At 42.3% G+C, this 15,665-nt stretch overlaps 1 protein-coding gene across 1 annotated transcript in view; it reads left to right on the top strand.

Moving 5' to 3' along the window:
- Window positions 1–15,665, top strand: part of LOC310794355 (XK-related protein 7-like) — a gene marked incomplete at both ends in the record, with an annotated part of 145,742 nt that overhangs the window by 112,168 nt on the left and 17,909 nt on the right. Inside the window, one exon of the mRNA XM_083656346.1 lies at window positions 9,976–10,195. Coding sequence (XP_083512472.1) covers window positions 9,976–10,195 — 220 coding nt within the window. The remainder of the gene's footprint in view (window positions 1–9,975; window positions 10,196–15,665) is intronic.

Here is a 15,665-nt window from a genome sequence, read left to right as displayed (position 1 = left end):
TGACTGACTGATGTCTGTCTACCACTGATTGCTTGCCTGACTGTCACACTGGATGTTATGTAATTTAGTGTATAGCTTTCCATTTTTGCTTTAACATTAGGCCAGGCATGACAATTGAGGCCGCTTTTAGGGCTGTGACATCTGACCCCTGTTGTTTTTGCCCATCCTTAGTCGCCTGGCTTCTGCACAGCCCAGCCACCGTCACAATCTTCGTCACCAGTGTCAGGCCCAGCCTTCTGAAAGGCCCCACCTGTGTCGTTGGTGTCCGGGCCGTCCAGGGTTGCTCCACCCTTCGGCCCTGCCTCCTGGACGCCCTCTACACCTATTGCGCCTGTTCGTCCCTGCCCAGGCGACATCACCTGCTCACTTCCTCCATGGGGCGACTACTTAATTTGAACTATACATCAACTGACACTTAACCAGACCAGCTTGTGATTTGTGTATCTGTTTCAAATAAATGTAGCATTTGAAGGGGCAGCTGTTCAAAACCCCAAGCTAAACATCCTGGACTCAATCTCAGAGAATCCTTCACACCATCACCTCTCATTGCCAGTTACACACATCATTAGTACCCACAATCAGGATTTAATTACCCCACCTCAATCTATGCCCCACCTTCATCCTTTGCAGTGTTCCTTTAAAGGTTCTGTATTTGTTCGCATGTGTTTCCCCTTATGTGTGTTCTATTGATCACACTCAATAGAACACACTCTAACCTTGCAAGGCAGCGTCAGGTCACTCCACCCTGTCCACCCTTTTGGTCATCGGTCAATTGATTATTATACAAAAGGTAGTTCTGGCAGGAGCAATTTGAATAGATGATGCAGAGTTGGGATAAGACAAGACAGTTTGGTCTTTTTTTAATTTTTTTAATTTAAAAGGTTTACATTTCCTAATATTGCTGCATCTATTTCATATGCTTGTTCAAAATATGCATTGCCACATGTAATAGATATGTTTGTTCAAAGTAAATTACAAATACTATTTGAATATGTGTCAATTGTTTAAACACAGGTAAATAGATACTACATTTGATTTTGAACACAGCTAGATTATTGATTTGCTGAATTAAAAAATATAAGTCAGGCAATTGTATTTATACAGCACCAAATCATACACTTAAGACCCTTTACAAATAAAGCAGGTGAAGACCAAACTCTCCAGGCAATTAAGGTATGGATTGATATCAGCTACAGATAAAATTGTGCTAAATGATAGCTACTGTAATATGGTCTACGAAGGTCCAATGCCCACCCTTTCCCCTCAAGTATTTGGAATTGACTACAAATGCAGTCAGTACATTTTAGTAGATATGATGATATGCCAAACAGCTTTAATGGTCAAAAGTTGACACTACATGATGTAAAATACTTGAATAAAGATTCTGGAGTCAGAGGTTGGTCTCAGATGAAATATTATAGCTTGCAAGCAGAGGAATACAGAGCATAGCTTAAGGCTGGTACAATATCACTCATTCTCTAGATCAGTGATACTCAACCCGAGGCTAGAGCCAGATGTGGCTATTTAAAATAAATAAATACAAATCTAATAAAATAATGGGAGGAAAGGGACTTGGATTGTGGCTCTTTCAAAGCTTTTGTTTTTGTCAGTGTCTCCTGAGTAGGGCAAGGCTGAGTACCACTGCTCTAGATTATACACAGAGGCCCCAGCAAATATGTCATATCTCTCTACAATGCAGACAGTTATGGAGTTCTGGACAAAATCACATAATAACAATGTTCTCAGATTTGTGTGTGAGAGTCCCCCCAATCAAATCGGTCGGTGGCGCTAATTTGGGGACTAAATTAGGGTATAGTTTTATTTGGTGATTAAAAAGGGCACATCTTGCCAACACACTAACATAGAAGAGAAATTTAAAATAAAAGAATCACTGAGGATGAAAACACAATAAAGCCTAAAGGCGTATTCCATTGTGGTCCTCATGTGCTCCCTTAGGGGTCCTTGAAAAGGAAAAGGATCAGAACCACTGGTCTATCACATAGCCACCTTTATATAAGAGTGTGAATTGACCTGCTGGTCATTTTTTGAAGCTACAGTACTTGGCACTAGCCACTTGTCTATGGTCCGTGATCGACATAGCCCTGCCTGTAAGAGTAGAACGACTTTGGTAAAAAAAAAAAATATATATATATATATATATATATATATATATATATATATATATATATATATATATATATATATATATATATATATATATATATATATATATGTAGACTGTTAAACCAAGAAGTTGATACGCTGACAGTCTTCTCAGCTTTTATTTGGAGATATTTGCTGGTTGGTAGTCTAAACTTTAGACTAATAATAGATGCAATTGCATGTATGTAGACGCATGGATGTTAGCTGGTACAAAGATGTATGAAATATCAGCTTAGACCCTGGTTGCAAGTATAACCATTTATAAAAGGCAGTATGAAGGTGGTAGCCTGGGTAAACCCAGCCTTCAACGTGACGTCACAGCATAGCGCCTTTAGCGTCAGTTTCTTCAGTGACTGATAGTACATAGAGGTCATGTGGAGGCTGGGTTTAGCCAGGCTATGAAGGTGGGGCATAGATTGAGGTGGGGTAATCAAATCCTGATCGTGGGCACTAATGAGGTGAGTAACTGGCAATGGTGAGAGGTGATCATGTGAAAGATTCTGGGAGATTGAGTCCAGGATGTTGATGTATAGTTCAAATTAAGTAGTCGCCCCATGGAGGAAGCGGAACCATTCAGGAGACCGGCCCGGACACTGGTGACGAAGATCGTGGCGGTGGCTGGGCCGTGCAGAAGCCAGGCGACTAAGGATGGGCAAAAACAAAAGGGGTCAGAGGTCACAGACCTAAAAGAGGCCTCAATTGTCATGCCTGGCCTAATGTCAAATTCAAAGCAACAATGTAAAGCTATACACTAAATTACAAAACATCCAGTGTGACAGTCAGGCAGACAGTCAGTGGCAGACAGACATCAGTCAGTGAGGTAGACAGGCGAAACACACAGTCAGTCAGAGAGACACTGACTGACAGTCAGTCAGGTAGACAGGCAGACAGTGAGACAGACAGTCAGTCAGGTAGACAGACAGTGAGACAGATTGACAGACAAAGAGACATGCAGACGGTCAGACAGACAAGCTGGCTAGTCGCTACCTTATACTGTACAACACCACAACATGAGCGGCAGGTTTGCCTCAAATATAACAGCTGAAAGCTAACGTTAGCTTGCTAGCTAACGTTAATGGGACGTTGCATAAACATCTGTTATAGCTGATATAAGTTTGCAAGTATGGCCACATGGAGAGGACAACATAAAAATGACAAACAACATAAAAAATAACGAAATAACGTCACTAACTGAGCAGTGCGGAGCACCAGAAAGCTGCAGAGCGGCACTGATCTCGGAGTATGTTTGTCCATTGTCAACAGTTCGTGGATCAAGTTATGATAAGGTTCAAGTGCGGCCATAACTGCAATAAGTTGTCAAAACGTAACAAGCAAACTTCAGACCTACAACTCTTCCTCTTCCTGTTTTCTGAGACGAAACTGCCACGAAATGTCGTGCATACGCCTCCTCCTCTCCTCGTTTTCCCAGCATTCACTTGGGTTTCCAAAATATCCAAATATCACAGAAACAAAACAACAAAACAAATAAAACTTGATCTTCCCCTTTTCCCGTTTAGTTTTAAAACAGAAAAACCTCCTGTTTTTTGATTTTCCATTTTTCCGTTTTGGTTTTAAAACGTAAAAAGAAAAAAACAAAACCGTTATTTGGTTTTTCCCGATTTGGTTTTGAAACGGAAAAACGAAATAACACAACATACACGGATTTCTCTCCCTCTCACTCCCTCTCTATGTCTCTCTCTCCTCGCGCACCCGATGTACAGGCCTACCCAACACACACTCACATTATAAAATTCTTACAATCTTATAAAATCTCTGAGAATTATTATTTTTTCCATTCCGGGAGGCTATTACCGGACTACCCTGTCCAATTCAGGAGGTTTGGCAATCCTATTTGATCCGTTTGATTTGTGGCCGTGTGAACACAAATGAACCAAGGCACAAATGCAACAATTGTATCAATTAAGCCCCTGAATCGGAAGAAAGCAAACAGCGAATACGCCAGGTCCAGGATCCGGGTCGGTGCGCAATGACCCGTGTGCGCACCGCAGTGTTTTGCTTCCTTCTACCGCCTTCTACTCATGATGCACTGCCTTTCCTATATTTGTTCTTGTGTTTGGTTCGGTTTGCTTTCACACCACAAACGAACCACGCTAGAGTTCACTTGCAAACGAACCGAGACCCACGTTTTCAAGCGGACCAGAGTTTGCTTGTTTGTTCCGCAACAGAGTTTGTTTGCGCTTTCACACTGCCCCAAACGAAGCGCACTATCCGAGGAAACAAACTCTGGCGCGGTTAAAGCAGCCCAAACAGCTTATATGTGAAAGCGCCCTTAGAACATGCAGTCTCTCAAGCCCCTCTCTCTCTCTTCCACATTTTTTAAATTCCCTAGAGGCAGTCTGTACCATTTTAATGTCTGCCCATTAAAATTTGGCCAAAGGAAGTTGCTATCTTCCAAAGAAAAGAAAAAAAGTCAATGCTTCAGAGGCAAGTGATTGGAGAAATTAGCGGATGTCCCACCTTATTTGTGTTTTGACCAACTTTCTCCTCTGTGAAGTACAGACGGGTAGGCGGAAGCATTTGCAAATTGTGGGAGCCAACGCATCTGTTTTAAGAGAACATGGGGTAATGGTGCACTCTTGTGGCCAAAATGAGTATTACAACAGCAAACACTTCAAAAAATTAACTAAAAGCAACAAAAAAAGATTTGTAAAGTATTTTCATTCAGAAATGTTCATAACATTTCCAGGGATTATATTAACATACAATGCCAACATTTTATTCTGGCAACACACACGCCAAGGCACCATCCTCCATGTAGCTCAGAAAAGCATCCCGTTCTCTTGTAAAAAATAAAGAATGATAAAAATTACTCATTAAAATGCAGCTGAAGTTCAGCTCTTTATCCCCTCAAGTTTAATGACTTCTCAGTGTGATTCATGCTTAATTTGAGTCAAGGCTGCAAGATTAATTAAAATGGATGTTTAATATTAAATAGCACTCCGGGTGGCTCGTGGCTGGCCTTAGTTACGTGTGGCTAATCATCATTTGACTTCAGTAGAAACCGGTGTAGGATATGCATGCCATATATATATATATATATATATATATATATATATATATATATAGAACTTATATATATAACATATAAGTTATAAAGTGAAGATTCCATATATACATATATATATATATACATATATATATATACATATATATATATATACATATATATATATATATATATATATATATATATATATATATATATATATATATATATATACACATATTGGGGGGTGGGGGGTGGAGACTGACAAGCCAACGTATTTGTCAGTAAAGGTTTATTTCTGAAACTGCATTTTTGTGGGCTGGATGCACTGTAATTTCGTTTCTGTTGTGCCTATGTATACACGAATCCTACGGCCAATTTGTGTAGGCTGCCATCTAGTGGTGCCGCCATGACTGCGGGGGTAGGTCCCCGCAGCTAGACTGTGCTGCTGGCTGCTGCCGAGTGCCAAATGATAACAGCGTCGTGAGCTGGATTGATAACGTGAGACAGTAGCCCCCACTTACTGATGAAGGTACGACCTTATTATGGATGGGGATAGTAATTATTCAAATTGTAAATAGCGGAAAAAATACCACTTAACGAGCCGCATTTCAAGTGACGTTATTGTGTGGTAGTGTTACAATTTTGTGGTGTTGCTATTAAAGCAGCTACGAGCAACTTTTTCGATTGTTATTAAACAGTATAAATTTAATATCAATGCATCACATCTTACCTCTAATAGTCGACGAGACCAACGCAGAGTAGTCTCGCTTGAACCCCGAGTGAATCGGCCAGTGTTAGTGTGTCTGTAGCCAGGGCAGATCAGGAAGTGAAATGAAATGGTTTGCAGCAGCCACTTCGGCCATAACCACAAAATAACTTCGAAAAAACCTGTTAGAATATAACGAGAGATGTTCCCGAGAGTATGCGTGGCGTTCACATTGTTTATGTTATGTTGCTAGGCAGCGCAAACGGCGTAGGAAGGCAGCTGCGTTTCACTTCCTGGTTTCACTTCCGCGTTTCACTTCCGGGTTACCCGGTCCGGTCGCTCTAGAGAGCCCCCTGTTGACGCGAGTTTAGACAGACTATAGACTTAATAATCACCTAAGGGAGCAATCTCAGATACACACGGCTTTGGTCTCGTCGACTATTAGAGGTAAGATGTGATGCATTGATATTAAATTTATACTGTTTAATAACAATCGAAAAAGTTGCTCGTAGCTGCTTTAAAACCCTCTATAAGGATATCGATAAGTAAAGGATAAGTTCACCCGAAAATGAAAAACATTTGTGGAGTTTCACAGCAAAACACCATTGGGGTCATAGTCTTCCGTCCGACCTCTCAATAGTTCGACCACTCATGAGTTAGATCTCATAAATCCGACCTCCCAAAAATCCGACCGCAGTAAATTAGACAGTTGCGTGGGACTCCAGAGAGAGAGAGAGAGAGAGAGAGAGAGAGAGAGAGAGAGAGAGAGAGAGAGAGAGAGAGAGAGAGAGACGTCTCTCTCTCTCTCTCTCTCTCTCTCTCTCACACACACACACACACACACACACACACCCTCCATCTGTCTCTCGTTCCGAAGCAAATGCGCAGCGGGTCGTGCACGCCACGCACAATTACGGCGTTTTCACAGTTCATACGGTTATTTCGGTGCCTCGTAAGACCAGACACAAAAATTATAGTTTGTTTTGTTTTCCAGAAATTCCAACTTGTTTGGTTCGGTTTCACACCAGCCAAAAAGCACCGACCAAAGTTGCTAACCCTAACCCTAACCCTAACCGAGTCAGAGCGCACAGAGAAATGCACAGACTGCTTCTGTTGGAAGTGCTGTATATAGGCGGATTTACGCGAGGTCGAACTACTGGGTATGAAATCCGACAGTCGGAATAATGGCGTTAAAATGGTCGGATTAATGGAGGGTCGACATTATGAGACTACAATGATAAAACTCACCGTAGACATCAATGGTCGGATTAGCGGGTGCAGGTCGGAGTTATGTGTAGTCTGACCTATGGGGTGTCGTACTAACGCGTGGACCCCACACCATTGCAGAATTTTTCTAAACACTTGAAGTGAGATAGTGATGAACTTTCAAAAATAAAAAAGGATAAACAGAAAAAGTAATGCCTCCATACTGCTTAACTGGCATAATCCAAGTCTCCAGAAGCCAGATGCCCTGTTGACTTGAAAAGACATCACTGTTTTTAGCTGAAATGTCTCTGTAGCTAGCCTGCTAAAGTGAAGATTGCAGCTAAAAACAGGGTGTAAATGATGTCTTTTCAGATCACCATGGCATCTCAGGGCTTCTGGAGACTTGGATTATGGATTATGAGCAGTATGGAGGCTTTACCCCCACATTTAATAGTTGATCACCATCAATTTCAATTGTTTAGGAGAATTCTGCAACAGTGTTTTGGGGACTACGGATGGAAATTAGCCTCGTGCCATGTGCAACGTGTTCGAGCCTCGTGCTCGAGTCTCGTGCTAAATCCGGCAATTTTTACACTCTGATTATGTTCTTTGTGTCCATTAATTTTGCACTGTCCCGTCTAAATAAACAAATCAAATGTCAAATGTCAAATGTGTTTTGCTGTGAAACTCCACAACTGTTTTTAAAAAAGTTGCTAAAAAACATGTGAATGTGTTGGTTCTTCCAGAGCAAATGGAACTAAAGATTTCTGTTCTGCAACAGATGGTGGAAGGAGGGAAAGGAATATGGATAAATCACTTCCAACATGTTCCTCTTCAGTAAAGACACAGAAAACCTTTGACTGAATTATAAACAAGGGGTTATGGGAAATGTAGTCTTGATTTGGAGAAACACTAGCACTGATACCACTTGTCTAGGATACAGGCTACCGATCAGATCGGCAATACGTCATTTTGTAGGCGGCACATGTTCCCGCCCCCTTTTAAGGGGAAAACACAAGCCTCTCCCCGTTGACTTCAACGTAAAATAGCACTGCCGATTTTTTTTTTTTTAAATAACAGAATTAATCTCGTTTACCGGAAATATTACTTTGACCCATCTAAAATCATGTGATTCATGTCACATATGATGTTCTTTTTTTACAGCCCCGTGACTTGTCAGTCTAGTAGTAGTCGCCAAGTAACCGGGTGCAACAACGCTGGGCTCCGCGAGTCACGGGGCTGTAAAAAAAGAATGTCACATGTGACATGAGTCACATGATTTTAGATGGGTCAAGGTAATATTTTCGGTGTATCTTGCCCATTCTATGGCCGGACGAGTTGTAATATATTGTCATGTCATGGTGTGTTGGGGTCATTAATAAACAAGATTGATTCTGTTATTTTTCTTTTGTTTTGTTTTGGTAGTGCTATTTTATATTGAAGTCGAGAATACGCCGAGTTTAATTGTATGTTTAATAAGGAATATGCTATTTGCACCTGTATGTCAAATACGCCGAATTTAAAATGTTTAAGCACGTCTAAAGTATGCACATGACATGTGCACCTATGTGCAGTGAATATGCCACTGTCTCTGACTTGTCTTATCACTATACTGCCTTATTGCTTGTTGTGTCTCTTGTTGGTTTTTGCACTCATATGCCCTGTCACATTTGTACTATGTTGTAAACGGAGTCCTCAGCACAAGAATTTCACACGTGATACTTGTACCATGGAGTGACAATAAAAATCTTGAATGAATGAAGTCAACGGGGAGAGGCTTGTGTTTTCCCCCTAAAAGTAGTCTCTTAGAACAGACGAGTTGGCTTCCGCAATTTTCAAATGCTTCCGCCATACCGTCTGTACTTCGTGGGGGAGAATCATGCACCAACCGGAATGGGAAGCAGAAAGGCGGGTCTTCCGCTCATTAGTCCAATCAGAATCCAATATGCCGGCAGAAAGGCGGGTCTTCCGCTCATTAGTCCAATCAGAATCCAATATGCCGCATTCGCGTGTCGTGATTGGTCGGATTCCGTAGAACCTCCTTCCAGTCTGAAGGTTTTTTTCCCAACTTCCTTGTGCATGTTCTGGGGGTGTAACGTACAGACTGTATAGCTGCATTCGCCGGATGTAGATGAGACAGTCTGTTTTAAGAGACTACCCTAAAAGGGGGCGGGGCCTAATTGCTAATCTGATGTATTGTGTATGGTAAACATCATTACGTTTGCAAGGCAGCTGGATTCGTGCAAGATCACGATCACACGACAAATCCATCTTGCCACGCTCCAATCTATTGGTTTGAATCTGAACCACCAGTGGCTCGCACCAATCAGCGTCCTATGAGGCAGCTAGGGGCGGGCACCAGCGAGAGTGATCGACAGATGGTTCATCCAATCGTGTGCCAGGTATTTTTGGGGAATCGCCTGTCCTTTGAAACAGTTTCCCAAGCGGCAAGTGACTTGTTCCCAGATGGTTATGTGAAAACAAGCCATTGTGCAGCGTCTGGTTAGAATATTATACCAAGGCATCACAATTTGACAATAACATGTTGATCAAAAAAGGCACACATACTGTCGCATCTTTGAACAAATTCTAGAGCAGATTCGACCCTCTAACCCAGCTTGTGTTTGTTTGTCTTTGTCTCTAAACAGATGGTAGTTTGTTTATCATTTGGCTTATGTCTTTTGATGTTCTTTGGTATTTTTCCTCTTGCCAACTCTCTTCTCTCCATTTCTCCTCCTGTTTTGTTTCATTTCTTTCTGCTTGAAAAGTCTATCCCCTGCCTCCCTCGTCCAAATATATTTTTCCTTGATGTCTCTTACCCTCCCTCCCTCCTCCTCCTCCCACTCCTCTTATTTTCTCTCTCCCTCTTTCTTTTTATCTGTCTTTCTAGGTCTCTCGGCCTCCGCCTCTCTGGTCTCTCTGGCCTGGATGATTGCCTCCTACCAGAAGGTTCTGCGTGACTCGCGTGATGACAAGCTGCCCATGTCCTACAAGGCCGTCATTGCCCAGATGCTGTGGCACTTCTTCACCATCGGGGCGAGGACCGTGGCCTTCGCCCTCTTCGCCTCCGTCTTCCAGCTCTACTTCGGCATATTCATCGTCAGCCACTGGTGGGCCACCCAACTCTCAATTCTGAATGTGTATACCTGGCAGGATGCAAAATAGCTGCTATAAAATTATGGATAGCATAGGATTGAAACAAATATGGTGCTTCTTAAACCAAAACGTAAAGGATGCTAACTTTCAAGTCCTTGGCTCACACAATGAGGAGACTTCTACACCAGAGCCCTTTCTAACCATGCAATGATATCATTTCCTTTTCCTTTTATTGGCTTGAAGATAACATCAACGAGACATTAATGATTTCCCTCTGATCAGCTCTCTCTCTCTCTCTCTCTCTCTCTCTCTCTCTCTCTCACTCTCTATGTATTCTGGGAAAGACTAGTAAACGTGATATGAAATGCAGTAATATATGAATATTGATTGTTGATTACTTATAATTATGTGTACCCCACACTCTTAGAAGAAGTGGTTCTACAGTATATAGAGTAGGGATGGGCATTTCGAGCAAAAACACTAGTCGAAATTCACTGGGCCAAAGTCAGCTTTTCGTCGAAATTCACCCACCCCTAGAAAAAAAAAAAAAAAATGTGACTCACAAATGTTATATGGTCTCCCTTGATTCTAAGTTTAGTTGAATCACTTGGTTTGACCAAGTAAAACAATTTGTATACGCATTTTATGCCAGGTCTATGAAAAAATGAATGGCGGATGAAATCAAGGAGAAGGGGTGACTTTGGCACTCTATTGACGTTTACACAGACCCCTGCTACTTTAGCCACGTTAGCTTTGCTTCCCGAACGAAGCCGAGATAGCCCTGGGACAGTAGACAGAGAGAATATCAGCTTTTCTTCATGCAGTATTGAGCCTTGGAACGTTTTCCTTGTGGCTGAGTGTTGGTGTGATGTAGACACCATTTCTACTTATACCGTTTATATCAAGCTGTTGAGTGCTACTGTCGCTAATGCTACTTGCACGAGTGAGTGGCACTGCGGAGTGCGCAGCCAGCGGCTACAGCAAACACATGGACAAGCTTGCTGCTCTTAAAGAGACAGGCGACTGTAAAAACAATGGAAAACATACTTTTTAAGACAAGATTTTCGACTTTCAATAATAAGTCGATGTTGATCATAAAAACAATTATTCAAAAATTTGAAATTAGCCTTTTTACAGGTTAGCTTGGTACACTACACATGGAACCCTATGTAGAGCACACCAGTACAACAAATAAGTAGTCCACACCAGTACACAAAATAAACAACAATGATGATGATTTCAGTTTCAGTTGTTCTAGTAGTATATGGGCGACTGCAGTTTATTTATCCACCTTTTTTCCTATAACGCGCGAGAAAGCTGCAGAAATTTATAGTTTACCCACTTTTCTTTTTTTTACCACTACACACTGGCCGGCATAGTTGTAGTACAGTAGTAAAAATAGGAACGAAGGTGGTAGTAGTAGTAGTAACATTAATTATGGCACTAGTAATAGTCTGTGAAGCAGAAGCAGTAAGGTGCTACTCATGTGAGAATGCAACATGCCTCATGTGTGAAAGGGTACACTTCACGTATCATCCGGGGCAGGCTCAGTGGGGAGCAAACCTCACCTGATCCGGAGTTCATGTGTGAAAATAGCTATACTGTACAGTAGCAGTGCAGTAGTAAATGTAATGGCAGGTAGGTAGGTAGGTAGGTAGGTAGGTAATATTTTATTATTGTGTCATGCAGACATCAGTATGCCCAGGCCAGCCCGCATGGGCTTACAAGACACCATTGATTGGTTCATAGCCAAAACCATAGTGCAGCACATAGGTTTACATAATTATAGACTATACATTAGTATTCAAATGACAAAATCAGAATTAACATCCATAACATAAACAACATTCTCGTCATCACCAACACGAATAGCATCAACGACAGCATCAAGAAGATAAAGAAAAGAAGAGGAAAACAAAACAGACAAACATATTTGGCACCTCAGGCCATCTAGAGTAGAGCTCTTAGTTTGAATATGACTGGGGGGATAGAAAATGAAGAACATAAATGTTAATTATAGCTGCTGCGCAGCAATGGGTCGTGGCCGGGCAAGTCTCAAGGCTTTGAGCTAGAGGTCTTCGGGTATGCCCGACCCCCGAATACCCGAGGTCCCGACCCGGACCCGGCCGGGTCTGGGTCCATTCAAAATAAGTGCTAAACCGTTTGACCAAACCCTTAGAAAAGTCATAGCACACCTGTCCTCAATAAGCCGCATGTTTTGAGTTCGGGCATGTCTATGTGGCGCAGAAATTGTGGGAGTTATTACGTGCCAAAAAAGTGGCTGCTGCGCAGCAATGGGTCGTGGCTGGGCAAGTCTCAAGGCTTTGAGCTATTATGACATCACAATTGCTCGAGTGACATCAGTGATGGCATCACAATTGCTTGACTGACTGATGACATCACAAATACAACCTAATTGCCATAGGTAATTAAGGTAATTAGGCTATACACGGGGCCAGAATTCAACGTTTTCATGCACTGTGGGCTAAATTTTTGACCGATCGAAAATCTGTTTTGATACTTTTGTGTAGGACAGTCTAACGATGCAGATGCTGAAGTTTGGTGTCGTTTGAAGAAAAAATGTGGGAGGAGTAGGGTTTAATTCGTTTTTGCAGTTTTTGCAGTTTTGCGGTCTTTAGACTTCATAATTGGCCATAGGTTGCATTGTACAAAAGTTTCCCCTCATTTAGGCGCACATTTCGGTGAAAGTTGCAATAGTCCATGGGCCAAGGCTGAAATTTTGACATATCGGTACCACCTGAGGTGACCGCACGATTTTGTTATTTTTGTCTTCCTACATGTCTCTAGTTTATATTTTGGTATGATAACCCTTCCGATTTGGTAGCTTAAGGATAGTTATCACTCTGTAAACAAACCTACCCCCAAAAAATGACAAAACCCTGATTTCATCATATCTCCTGAACCACACATGATAACGCAGAAAATGTGATGTCTACCCCTATGTTTTCATGGTCAGGGATTACAATGACACCCTATACAACATCATAAACTGTTCACATGAATAGTTAATGGTGAATTCAGTGGTGTTTTGGTGAATTCAGTGGTGTTTTGAGAAGGATACAATGCAATTAGTCCATGGGCCAATGATGAAATCGGTACTACCTAAGGGGACCGCGCAATTTTTGTATTTTTGTCTTCCTACATGTCTCTAGTTTATATGTTGGTATGATAACCCTGCCAATCTGGTAGCTAATTGATAGTTATCACTCTGTAAAAAAACCTTCTCCCATATAAATGACAAAACCCTGATTTCTGTGTATTAGTCCAGATGATATGTGAAAATCATGTTCACATTTTCATAAAAGCATGAAACTTGGTACGCATATAGTTTGGGGCCCTGTAAACTTCAGAAATTAAGCCATCACAAAAATGCCTCGTGGTGGCCATTTTAATTCCGCCACAAGTTAATTATGTAGTTTGCATCATATCTCCTGAACCACACATGATAACACAGAAAAGGTGATGTCTATCCCTATGTTTTCATGGTTAAGGATTACAATGATACCATATAGAACATCATAAACTGTTAAAGTAACTAATCAATGGTGAATTTAATGACGTGAGAAGGAAATCACAGTTTCTGATAACTGATGCTATAACCTCAATTCCATGACCACTCTCTGGCTAACATTTTTTAATGAGTAATTTGGCTTCTATGGGCCTTTTGTTAAAATAGCCCCCAGGCCCCTCCCAAACATCCTGCGACTTTCTGCCAGACGGCCAAATCCAAGATGGCCACTGGTACCATCTTGAAAAATTTACTTTTGAACCAGAGCACCTAGAATAATGTATGAAGACACTTTTCAGTGTAAGTCAACCACAAATAATCTGATTCTGTTCAGTTTAACATTCTGACATAATTTTGCCCCAGAATTCCAAGATGGCTGCCATCCAGTAGAGTGAAAACTTAACTTTTGAATGGCAACATATACATATGTGGTGTTTGGGGTTTACCATTTTTAGAGTTGATTTTGATTTTAGGACGGAGATTAACAATGGTGAATTATAGCTATTTTAATTGCAAATCCATGCCTACCAAACATGGTTTAGTAATGACAATTATTGTGTTTTGAGGGTAATTTCATAATTATGTTAGTCTCGCTGGCCAGCCTCCCCTCCCGGGAGAGGAGTCTGGCGCCACGGAAACAGGCAACTGGGATAAGCCCTCCCCTGCTCTACAGCTGGTCCCCATTGGAGCGACTGTTTCAGTGGCTGCCGGATGTCTGCTCCCGGCTTATTACAAACTCTGTCATTGGCTCCGACCACGTCAATCAGAGCAGCTTCCGCTCCCTCCTCCCTGTGTGTCGCTGTAAATAGTGCCCTGCCGCCTCAGTGAAAACAACAACGCTAACTAGCTAGCAAGCTAACGGCAGAAACCTACACGCTAGCTCATTGCTACACGCTGAAAAGGGCAAGTTGGATTGTTGGAAACTATTTTCCAAGGGCACTGTCGCTACGCGCCGCCCATCGCAATCCCACTATGGAGACCTGCGTGGGAGGGGAGGCTGGCCAGCGAGACTATGGGATAGGTGAAGGTGAATAGCCTATGTCCATTGTCCAACAAGTTTTCTCAATTAATTTCCCTCTTTGCGATGTGATAAAAGTTTCTCAGTGAGTTATAGTTGATTGCCTCACTGAATTATCTGCTAATATCCAATTTTAGCAGCAGAATTTGATGTCCTGGCGTGGCACGTCCGTGTGTAATGACATATCCAAAAGGAATTTTACTCTGCGCTGCACTGCACAGCATAGAGATTATGGTGCGCTCAAGCGCAGTGGAGTATTTAGCGCGTAAGAGGTGCTTTTTTTAGGGCGTAAGAGGTGCTGCCCCGTATTCTGCGCAGAAACGTCTGATTGTGGGACGCCTATGTCCAGTAAAATTACAACAGGCATGCACTTGTGCACGGCCCCAATTTGCATTGCGCGCGGCGTACCACTTTTGCGAAGATAGGGCCCCTGGGACTTGCAAGAATCTGGTCAACTTCTCCTCTCCTGCAGCATGGGCTGATTTTAAGTCTGCAATGAGTTCATCAGAGGCAGGCAGACTGTAGGGTGCGGAGGGTTGGGGAGGCCAGGTCAAACGGGAAGGAGTTGAACTCACACATGCAGGCATGGCTCAAAATGGATGCGAAAAGGTGCAAACACACCAGACGCTGAAGTGACAAAGCATCTGGAAGCGCAGCCAGTTTTATTTTGGCGCACTTGACTTGTTAGCACATTAGACCGTTCAGTCAGACCAGCCGTGATGCGGCCGGCTCGCCCCATGCAGAGATTGTTTCGGCGTCTGATCTATTTTTGTGTGAGGCCCGTGAGTGATTGTGTGAAGCCAGATAGGAAGTCAGTACAAGTTGTCACCGGCGTGGAGCAAAGCAGTGCGTCTGGTGTGAATGGCCAGGGTCCGGCTCGAGCTGAATTTACACACAGCGGCACTTTGCGTCTGCAGCATCACAATCATCTTCCACC

This window comes from Poromitra crassiceps (assembly GCF_964638095.1).
Source record: "Poromitra crassiceps genome assembly, chromosome: 20".
In the NCBI taxonomy this organism is placed as follows: domain Eukaryota; kingdom Metazoa; phylum Chordata; class Actinopteri; order Beryciformes; family Melamphaidae; genus Poromitra; species Poromitra crassiceps.
Note: the sequence above shows the minus strand (reverse complement) of the source record. Positions and strands in the feature narration are given on the sequence as shown.